This window comes from Chelonoidis abingdonii, unplaced genomic scaffold (assembly GCF_003597395.2).
Source record: "Chelonoidis abingdonii isolate Lonesome George unplaced genomic scaffold, CheloAbing_2.0 scaffold0021, whole genome shotgun sequence".
NCBI classification, from domain to species: Eukaryota; Metazoa; Chordata; order Testudines; family Testudinidae; genus Chelonoidis; species Chelonoidis abingdonii.
In genome coordinates this window covers 125,702-137,303 of record NW_027424282.1, presented here as the reverse complement: position 1 = coordinate 137,303, position 11,602 = coordinate 125,702, and the positions used below count along the sequence as shown (strand labels likewise).

At 42.5% G+C, this 11,602-nt stretch overlaps 1 protein-coding gene across 1 annotated transcript; it reads left to right on the top strand.

Annotated features, from left to right (window-relative positions):
* Positions 1–6,126: 6,126 nt before the first annotated feature.
* Positions 6,127–10,037, top strand: LOC116833749 (uncharacterized; the record flags this gene model as incomplete). The annotated part of the gene is given in 3 exon segments (XM_075061340.1): positions 6,127–6,277; positions 6,644–6,709; positions 6,712–10,037. Coding segments are annotated over 3 exon segments (855 nt in total), but the record flags the coding sequence as incomplete, so codon positions are not given.
* Positions 10,038–11,602: the final 1,565 nt, after the last annotated feature.

Sequence of the window (11,602 nt, the reverse complement as noted above, 5' to 3'; positions counted from 1 at the left end):
TTTAGACCCCATCCATTTTGTATGTATATTGTGGATTAGTTTTCCAATGGGCTGCACTATGTGCTATCCTGACATCTAGTACGTCTGAGATCCTGCATTCAGTGATATCCCTGCCCTTCCTGTTCCCTTTCTCCACTGAACCCCACCACCCTTGTCCTCGTTCCAGCTTCCCAGGACTCTCGCACTCTCTCTGAACCTCTCTGTCAGCAAGAAGCAGTGCCAGGGAGACTTGCCCTCTGTCTGAGTCTTTGATTTCTTGGACATGAATTTAATTCTCTGTGTTTGTAAGAGTCTCTGTCATAATGAGTGTCTGTGACATTATCAGAGTCAATGCTGACTTTAATAGCGTGTCCTCAGTTCTCCAACCTGGGGTGCGTTTTCCACTGTTTCTCCAAACACTCCCTCTTGGCCAATTAACACACAGTCTCCAGCATGTAACCACTCCCAGCTACACAGTGTTGAGTGCTGCTAGACAGCCACTCATGAATTACACCTCAGGAGAAACCAGCAATTCTCAAGTGCCCAACTTTCCCCCAAAAGTGTTCTTGACTGTCCAGCACATACTGAACAACACAAGCTCATATCAAATCTTTGATTCACAGTGGAAAAAAATGCACAGCTTGTTATTCCAAACAGAGTTCCAAGCACAACTTTATCCAAACACACTGGTTAGATAAACAATAAACAGATTGTTGACTACTGAAAACTAAACTAGCCCACCGTACAGTGGCACTCTCAAGAGACGTGATAAAGCTGGAACATCAACAACTTGTAAACCTTGAGACAGCGCTCGGGACAAATGACAGGACGAACCCCAAAGTCGACTCCTGATTCTGCTCTGCTCTGGCTCTGAGTTGTTTCCTACCAAATGTGAGTATAGGAGTACTTTGCACTTGTCCCTACTGAATTTCATCCTATTTACTTCAGATCATTTCTCCAGTTTGTCCAGATCATTTTGAATTTTAATATAATCCTCCAATGCACTTGCAACCCCTCCCAGCTTGGTATTGTCCGCAAACTTGATAAGTGTAACAGAGAGAGTGTTACTGGAAGAGTTTCGCCATGTGTCAGAGGGTTACACCCTGGTGGGAGGGTGCTAGGCCTGTACTGGAATAAGGTCACTCTGTGCTTCCATATGAGTAGATACTCCTGATGGAGACTGTGAACCTATGAACGGCCCACTGTGTCAGACCAATGGTCCATCTAGCTCAGTGGCCAATGCCAGGTACTTCAGAGGGAATGAACAGAACAGGTAATCATCAAGTGATCCATCCTCTGTCACCCATTCCCAGCTTCTAGAAACAGAGGCTTCTAGTGCACAGGGATCCCTATAATGTAAGCTCATTAATATAGTTCTCCTTCCCCTCGATATGGGTAAGATGCGCACAGCAAGTTTGTGCTAACCAAGCTCAGATTTTCCCCAGACACTTCACTCAAAATACGCTGGTTAAGATAAAGCATAAAACAAGTTTATTAACTGCAGAAAGATAGATTAAGTGATTATAAGTGATAACAAACAGATCAAAGCAGATTACTTAGCAAATAACCAAAACTCAAACTAAGCCTAACATACTAGATGGATAGAATTTGAATTAGCAGTTTCTCACCCTGACTGATGATACAAGCAGTCCACCAAGTTTCCATACACAAGTTAGAAATCCCTTTATCCTGGGAGAAGCACTTCCCCCACTTCAGTTTTTGTTTCTCATGAGTTTCCAGGAGTTCTCTTATGTGGGGAATGAGACCAAGAGATGATGTCACACCCCACCTTATGTAGCTTTTCCAGATGGCGGGAACCCTTTGTTCCAAACTCAGTTCCCAGTCCAGTTTGTGGAAAAATACAGGTACTAAAATGGAGTTTAGTGTCATGTGGGCTGGTCACAGGCCCTGCTGCGTCATAGTATCCATGATTAATAGGCTGGCTGAAACATTCTGAGGAAGGCTAAGCTCTTCCACAGTCCATTGTCTTTGTTGATGAACCATCAGCACTGTCTGGCTTCTTCGTTGTCGTACCTGAAAGGCTCGTTGTGGATGTTACCCAGAGTAAGCACATTTGAAATACAGATACAGAGTCAATATCCATAACTTCAGATACGAACATGATCCGTGCACAAAAATAGGATAATCATATTCAGCAAATCATAACTTTTCCAGTGACACCACACATAATGCAGCTTGTATAAAATACATCATAATTATCTCCTAATCATATTATAACCATACCACTATGATGAATATGGGGTGTAGTGTCAGATAGGGCCTAATTTCAAGGCACAGGAGTGGGAATGGAACTTCCTCTCTTTGTGGAACAGGAAATAACCCTCCAGCCAGGGATGGGACAACTTCCCAGACTCCCAGTGATGGAGCCTGAATCTACTGACACTTCCTTAGTTACCATCAACCCCAATCTTTGTGGCAACTGCAAACTTTATCAGTGATGATTTCATACTCTCTTCTAGGTCATGAATAAGAATGTTTAATAGCACAGGGCCAAGAACCAATCCCTGCGGGAACCTGCTAGAAAGAAACCCACTCGACCATGGTTCCCCATTAACGATCACAGTTTTTAATCTATTTAATGTATGCCGTGTTTATTTTGTATCATTCTATTTTTTTAGTAAAAATATTGTGCTGATCAAGTCATGTCCCTTACAGAAGTTTTGGTATATTACATCAATACTATTAGCTGCAACCAAACTTTTGATCTCAACTGATAAGGATATCTCATTAGTTTGATAGGCTCTATTTTCTCTAAACCTTTGTTAATAGGCACTAATCATATTATCCTTTGATTCTTTATTAATGAATGAAATCCAGCATTGGCTGCTCCATTCTCTTGATGAGTATAGATGTCAGACTTCAGGTCTTTTAGAAAGTCTTAGATACAAGTTATCCGGACCCGCTGATTTAAACATGTCTGACTTTTAATAGCTGCTGTTTAATGTCGTCATGACTCCTTGTTGGAATGGAAAGAGTGTCATCATCAACATCTTATGATACGAGTACATCATCTTTTTTTCTCCAAATCCAGGAGAGAAATATTTATTGAATGCTTTTACCTCTTCTTTCTGCATTATTTTTGATAATTCTGCCATTTCTATCTAGTAAAGTACCATTGTTAGGATTAACATTTGCACTTAATATACTTTTAAAAACTTCCTTCTTATTGTCATTGATTGGTCATTGATTTCTGATAGCTTTCTTTACCAGTTTTCTACAATTCTGACCTTCTAACTTCTATTCTTTACTATTGACTTCCCCTTTCTTCCATATATTTTATTTGGAGAGTGTTGGGATTCCTACCAGGGAGCCACCAGCAGGGTCCAGAGGCAGCCCCATCTCCTAGATCAAGCTCTGGCTAGTAGCTATGTAATAAATGTGGTGACCCTGCCTCTGTCTGTCAGCTGGGAGACACAAAGTTTCTCTCTTTCCCCCCTCTGATGCCTCCTGGCTGCTCTAGGCAAGGTGGGGTGGGACTGTTAACATGTGCCGCCCAGAGCTTCCATGTACGTGGTGCTGCTGTTTCGTGAATAGTGGGGCTGTGAGTGGGGCAGCAGGTCCTGAATGTTGGACTCTCGCTCTTTCAGGGGCCGGTGATTTTCGAGGAGGTGGCTGTGTATTTCACCAGGGAAGAGTGGGCTCTGCTGGACCCCACTCAGAGAGCTCTCTACAGGGATGTCATGCAGGAGAACTATAAGAATGTGACCTCGCTGGATAAGGAGTCCTGTCCCATCTGTTCTTGCAAGGGGAAATGAAGAGTGATGGTTCATGCCACCCCCACAATGCTACCTCTAGTCTGTCCTGTTGCAGCATCACCCCAATATGCCAGTGACACACACACTACCAGAGACCCTCCCATGCTGCAGAACACTTTGGGAACAGATCACAGGAGCAGTATCACACAGTGTCAGATATTTCCTCTTTACTCAAGTAAAACTGGGGGTTAGGTCCAGCATAACGAACAGAAGCTTCCTACCCCCCGGCCTTCTCTCAAACCCTGAGCCTTCTCTACCCAAACCAGAATGTGCTTGGGGTATAACAAGCAGGCGGCTGGAGTCAGAGCTGCCGGTCCAGGGTGACTTATCACACAGACACTCGGTGCGTCCTTGAATGCTGGCTAGGAGTATCCAGACAGGGGAGCTCCAGCAGCAGAACACTGAATCTCACCCAGAATTACAGATGACACAACTCCTCACTGCTCTAGATTGCACCCCAGCATGTGAAAATGGCCTAGGTTGGTAGTGACATTTCTTGAGACATGCAGAGTCTTGCTCCCCTATCACCAGGTGTTATAACAGTAACAGGCAAGGCCGAATATGGAAAATTGATTGTTCAGCTTGCTTTTGACTTGCATCATATTTTGCAATATCTTCCAAATAAGATAATTAACGTGCAACATATGTGTCATTGTTTGTAGTTTTAAGCTTTAAAAGGCTTGTGTGATTTTTAGCTCAGGGGGACAGTATTCCAATAGCTCTTGCCCCCTGCGCACTTTTAACCAAGAAAAGAACCTCAGGCTGAGCTGATTCAAAATCAATAGTGTGGTTGTTTTCCACAACAGCTTCATGTGGTCCCTGTGATGGAATGTAAATGTCTTCTTTACACCTTCCCCCCTGCAGGAGAAAGGCTGTTTGACCAGCTGTTTGCCTTGCTGTGTCTGAGGAACTGGTCTGTGGGTGTTCCCCAGAATTGTAACTTTTTCAGTAATACCATACTGTAAAATCTCATAACTTTACATACAGTGTTACTACACATTTTAACAGGAGGATAATATTCAGTAGATTATGCGTTTTCAAATGATACCTCACAAGTCATACTGCGTACAAAATTGAGCATAATTTTCTTGAAGAGCGACCACAAGGTATAGACTGACACAGTGTCTGTTTGTGTGTTCCCAGCAGATATGTTGGTATTTCAATCCTTCATAAGCATAGAGTTCGGCATCTTCAAGGACCTGGGGAACTGGTCCTGGGAATTCACTGGTTTACCAAGTGTGACACTGTATGGAATTGTGAGACACTTTGATATTAATAATAAAATAATAATATCTGATAAAATTGCAATGAATTGTGCTAGATATGCCCTGTAAGGTGTCAGTGAAAATGTTATAATTTGCCAAGTATGATAGTTTTGTTTCTATGTTTTATCACCTTTGTATTATGAGTTATAGATGTGTAGGGTATATCTGTATTTCCAGACTTGTGCAGTGTTTCTGGGTGACACCCCCAAAAATATTGGCATCAACTCTGCCTAGCCTGTTTGATGGCCCTTTCAGGGTCATCAGCTGTACAATGAGCCCATGGAAAGGACCAAGGGGATACACCTATTAAGTCAGCAAGACATGCTGGGGTATGCCTGTGTAATGAGAACTTCAAGGCTTTTCCATGCCACGTGCTGTGAAGCTTGTGTTTGGGACACAGAAAGTACAGGCCATATGGCAAAAGGAATGTAAAGGGCAACTGCATCATCTTCATTTTGTCTTCAATCCCCCTTCCTACCTCTGGAGCAACTTCTTTACAAACTGAACCCTGGAACAGAGGACTGAATGATCCATCCAAGCTGTGGATGTGTTCCAGACAGACTTTCAAGCCAGCAACTCACCAATACTGCTAAGAACCTGATATATCCATTTTGGAATGTATCTGATCGCTTTTGCATTGAACTTCTGTCTTTCTTTCGTTTAAACCTTTAGTTTAGATGCTAAAGGATTGTCTGGAAAGATAGAATTTTGGATAATATCCAAACCTATAGTGATATGGTACTGTGGCTGACCCTTTGGGGTCAGAAGAACACTTTGTTTATGTGAGCAGAGTTTTTAAATAACCTCTAACTGTACCGGACCTACCTGCTGATTAGGAGTCAGACAACTGAGATGCAATAAAGGGGGCTGTGTGATTTCTTTTTTCAGCTTCTTGATTACCCGCCTGGGGGATCAGAAGCACAGTTTGTGACTGGTCGATGAGTCTAACTTCAGTGTTAACCACCAGTTTTGAGAGCATCTGCTCTCCCTTTTTCAGCCTGCCCTGATCTTTGCATTTTCAGTGAGAACTGCCCCTGGCCCACCAGGTCACACTTAGCACTGAAGTTAAATTAATAGAATGTTTTTTTTAAGACCAAGTCTTATGAAATCAACTGAACTCCTTTGTTTTCTTTCATCTGAGCAGGGTTTCTAGTTTCCAACATGATGTGTTCTCCCAGCTGGAACAAGGGGAAGAGCCATGGGTCCCAGACCTCCAGGGTTCAGGGGAAAGAGAGATCCTGAGAGCTCCCCGCACAAGTGAGGAGACATTAAACCACCTCAGAATCTGTAAGTGCCTGAAGGAAACATCTGGTATGCCCCACAAAGCCCTTGGGGAGGTCTCTGAGTTCATTATTGTCCCTAGCAGGGATCACATCCACAGGGTAAATATAGTTCATGGCTTCCTGTAGATCATAGCAGACACCAGGCAGTAGCTTCCTTCCTTCCTCCTGCGTATTTGGATGGAATGTGAAGGCTGAATTCATCCCCCTCCTCTCTCTTATTTGGGGGAAGAGTTTGTGGGAGTTCAGTGCCTAATTTTTATTTGATCTGTCTTCAGCACTTGTTTTTGTTTGGTCTTCCCCTTTCCATCCCCGTTTGAGGTTTCTGTCTCTGTCACAGCAGGTGATGCAATAGCATGTGAGAAAGAGGAGCAGAATTCTGAGCCTGAAAATGTTGAGCCAGTGAGTAAAAACAAGCATTATCGCAAAGATTGAAAAGGAATGTGTCCAGGAGTCATGAGGAGGGAAAATCCTGGGAGATTCAGCACAGATTAGAAACAGAGCAAGGAAACCAGCCAGGGCAGAAAGTGGATAAATTTATTTCCTCTTGGGGAACTCAGAAGGTCCTCATGCAAACCACAACCCAGCAGGATATCCTCAGGCAAAAGAGAAAAAATACATGCACCGAGTGTGGGAAAAACTTCATTCACAGATCAAGCCTTTCTGTTCATCTGAGAATCCACACAGGGGAGAGGCCCTACAAATGCCGTGAGTGTGGGAAAAGCTTCACTAGCAGCTCAGCCCTTTCTAAACATCAGAGAATCCACACAAATGAGAGGCCCTATGAATGCAGTGAGTGTGGGAAAACCTTCAAGCGCAGCCCACACCTTTCTAAACATGGGAGAATCCACACAGGGGAGAGGCCCTATGAATGCAGTGATTGTGGAAAATGCTTCACTACCAGCTCAATTCTTTCTCAGCATCAGAGAATCCGCACAGGGCAGAGGCCCTATGAATGCAGTGAGTGTGGGAAAACCTGCTCTTGGCACTCAGCCCATGTTAGGTATCAGAAAATCTGCAAGGGAGATCAACACTGTAAAAATCTCTAGGGCTATCAATACTTTACTTTTCCTGATTCCCACCTAGTAACTTTTAAAGCTTTTTGAACTTTTTGCAGCACTGTTATCCCTCAGCTTGACCAGATGAGTGGCCCTTTTTTGCCTTTTGCAGTTCACCCTCTTTTGAGATGGACCCATTTGTCCTTTCTATTGGCCCACAAGTAATTTGAGTGTACCCTTCCTATGAGGAACCAGGGAGCATCACATTTATACCATTCCTCCTATTGCAAAGTTATTGTTAGAGTCACCAATGATTCAGATTGTATCATTGTCAGTTGTTCTCACGTTGCTCTGGGTTGCGCTGAAGAGCAGATATATGGGAAACTTTTCAAATTTTATATGTAAATGAAGAGGCGTGAGAAAAAAGTCTCATTTCAGCCTCTGTGACACCGGAAGAATACATGGTGACACAGAGATTCCTTCCTTCCCCATCACCACAGAACTTTTACCTTTTGTCTGAGCCATGCAGAGTTTATCTTCATCACATTCTATCCATCCACTTCTCAAAATGTCATGCGATGAAGCATTCTCCATTGTCTGTCCTTGCAGATGTTTTGACTTCTTTAATGCTATATCAGAGTCGCTATGACTGGAGATGAAAGTGTCAAAGTCCTGGGAGGGGAATTTGAATGGATCCCAAATACAGTGTTATTATTTGGAGTTTAAATCCCAGGTTCCATCTATTGGTAAAGCCAGTTCTGGGAAGGTGGCTGTTTTCCCCTCATTATGGGAATGCTAGGATACTAAAAATTTTGTAAATAACATAACTGACTATTGAGACAGGGATGAGGGAAGCAGGTTTGAATGGATCAGAGGACAATGTGGTGGGAGAATCTCTTGTCCTGATTCTGAATAGTCAGATGTAATCTGCTCTGGAATTTCACTTGACACGTTCTTTGTAATGTATTCTCTCTATGTGATGTGGGTTTCTATCTTTCCTGAAGGTTGTTTGGTCACCCGATTGGATATTAGTTCAGTTTGATAAGAATGTAGCTCAAATTTATTGGAGAATTTAAGACAATGACCCTTTGCTATAGTCCTCATTTATGATTTCAGCTTTGCTTTTTCCCCATCCCTCCATGATGATATGGAGAAAGTTGAAGTGCAGTTCTATCAACAGGAGAGAACTCTCCAATTTACTGGATGTGCTAACAAAGAAACAACAATGATTTAAAATCTCCACTCAGAAATGGTGGATAACAGCAGAATCCCAACTAACTGAAGGAAGTCTATATGATCACAGTGTATTTCAGTTATTTAAAGCAATATTGTCTCAGATGATCTGGGAAGAGAATTCCATGGCAAGTGATTTTGAACTAGGCAAAATGCCCATGTGTTTGGTTCCCAAAGCATTTGTAACCCAGGCCCTGCAGAAGATCTCTCCTAGCTAATCCTATGGTGTGGGAAATGCAGCCCTTCATGACACAGATGTTGAGGAAACAGAAGTGGAGTTTTTGTCAAATTTAGCTTTTGTAGGTGCTAAAGACGTGTATAAAATGAAACCAGTGTTGAAAATGTAATATCTTCAGAAAAATAGCCATTTTTTAATAGAATCTCCTGCTCTGGTAACTAACGAAGATTCTGATCCAGGCCTGTATCCAGTCCCTTCCCTGGACCTGTGCCACCGAATTAAAGAAAAGCTGGGCATGTTTCAGGAAGCCATTCCTCATTAACACTGCTGAGATTTTAAGTGGTTTTGTAAAGGATTCTACTTCAGAGAAGTGTAAATTTACCCTATCCAAGACCAAGGATTTGGAAAGAGCTGAGGTTGAAAGAGTCCACATCCAGTTCTTGGTTTCCACCCCAATAAAGGAAGCTATAGTGACCCAAGGAAAATTGTTTGTACAACTCCACTTCCTAGTTCAGTGTCACTGATTACACTTCCAAAGTATGCCAGGGTTAGATTGAGAACAGTCATCCTCCATTGTTTGAGTGAGAGGGTGCTTCATAGGACATTCCTTCCCTGTGGATCCCAAACTGGCTGCCTGATTGGGTAACAAGGACTTTCAGGCTATAGAAATGATGGTAACCAATGAAAGCAACGAATTTGTCAGCCTCCAATTTCAGACTTCTGGATTCACGCATGTTGAGTCCTGATTCTATGGTTTTGTTTCTGATGCTGTGGCTACATAATAAAGCTGATGTTGGCACAGCTGCGCCAATGTAGCTGCGCTGCTGTAGCACTGCTATTACAGATGCTCTAATCCAGTGGGAGAGATTTCTTCCATCGGACTTGCTTATTCCAGCTCCCGCAAGCGGCAGTGGCTTTGTTGGCAGGAGAAGCTCTCCCGCTCATGTAGCACTATCTACACAAGGGGTTAGGGCTGTGTAACTACGCTGCTCAGCTGTGTGGATTTTTCACACCCCTAAGCAATATAGTTATCCCGATAAATGTCTTTAGTGTAGACCAGAGAGGTTTCTCTTGTGTTTTATGTATTTACATTACTTCTCTACCTCCTCCTACTCTGAAAGATTAAAAAGTGTGAAAAAAGAGGTATTTTTCTCCATGATGCAAACATTCCAACATAGAAGACCCCTTCTACCAACACTTATGGCAGAAGATCCTGAGATATATAAACTCACAGAAGTGGTTGGGACCTACGTTGGGACAAACCACAAGAACTAGGGTTCAGTTGTTGGCAATGGGGATTAAAAGAAAACTAACATATATGAAAAGAATTTGTGATCTTTGAATGTGTTATTGTTACCAATTAAAATGAAATTATAGGTGAAGTTATTGGTTAAAGAGTAAGAGACTTTGTGATAATCTGAATTATTTTGGAAAACTGAAAATTGTCTTGTTTTTGTGTTTTGCTAGTTGTACAGGAAATGATGGCTAATCTTGAAAAGTTAATTTGATTTAATTTACCCTGGTTCCTCAACTGTTGCTACAGCTCTAGTATCCATCAATCCAAAGACTGAGAGAAATGGAGAGTTCCAACCATTGTCCTTTTAGTATCTTGTTGTTCCTCTCTCTGTTTTTCGTGCTGGCCTTTCTATTCTATCATTTTCTGCCTTTGTTTAGTTGGTAACAGTTGGTTTCCATCACTCATGTTTGTTTGCTTAAATCTCTATCCGTTGTTAAATACATTTTTTGCTTGTTTGATAACTGTACTCAAGTGCTGTGTGAGATACAGTAGCAATGGTCCACAGTAAAACTAGTATCTTGGGATACTTCGGGAAGAGAGAATCTGGGATTTTACTGAGTATCTGGTGATCTGGTCTGGACCCCAGAGGGGGACACATTGAAGGAACTCAGGGGTTAGGTTGGCTGCTGTAGCTCAGAGGAGGGTCCTTCAGTTCCAGCAGGCTGGTGAGTTTGGTCACTAACATCCAGCTGCCAAATGAAAAACTCCCTCTTCCTCGTGGCAGGTAGCAACAAGGAGACTCACAGTCCTCAGTACCCTGACGAGGGTCACAATGTGTCTCTATGTTGATCCATCTGTCGAATTCACACAGGGAAAGCTCCCGATAGCACAAAACTCTGCCCTATGAAATCATGGAACATATGCTCTTCACTCTGTGAAAACATGTAAAGAATCTGATAGGGAAAATAGCCCCCCCTTGTTGGTTCAGATTTTCAGAATAAGAATAACCTATGCCCCCTTGACCTTTCAGGCCCAAGGCCTTTAGCTCAGAACTATGCTAAATAAAAGCAAGAGTTTTGACTTCTGCTAAACTTGTTTATCTGCATAAAGGGCACTGGGGTATGTAGAAACCAGGGGAAGGGGAAAAGGCTAAAGGAGGCCCATAGGTGCCAGCTCAGCTTATGGCAGCTAAAGTGTGGTAATGGCTTTTGCACAATATGTCTGCACCGCAAAGTAGGGGTTGTAGAACAGTCAAACCACCAGCTTGACTGCCAAAGTACAATAACAGGAAAAACCTAATATGGAAAATCTATTAGGTAGCTTGCTTACTGTTTTCCAAATAAGGTAAATGTAATAGTTAATGTTTGTGATTCTAGCTATGTAAATCCAAATAAGGCATAGAGCTTGTGTGACATGTTTTGTGGTTTTAACCTTTATAAGCTTGGTAAAATTTGTAAAGGATAGAGCAGCTTGCCTCTTGCATGAGGTTATGCTGTCTCTCCCTGTATGCATACTTGTATAAATAAAGGAGCCTCAGACTGTTTGATCTAAAATCAATTGTGTGGTCGATTTTCCACGACAAATCCAAGCACTGGAGGACAGGGTTTGGATCCAGAGTGACCTAGACAAATTGAAGGATTGGGCCAAAAGAAATCT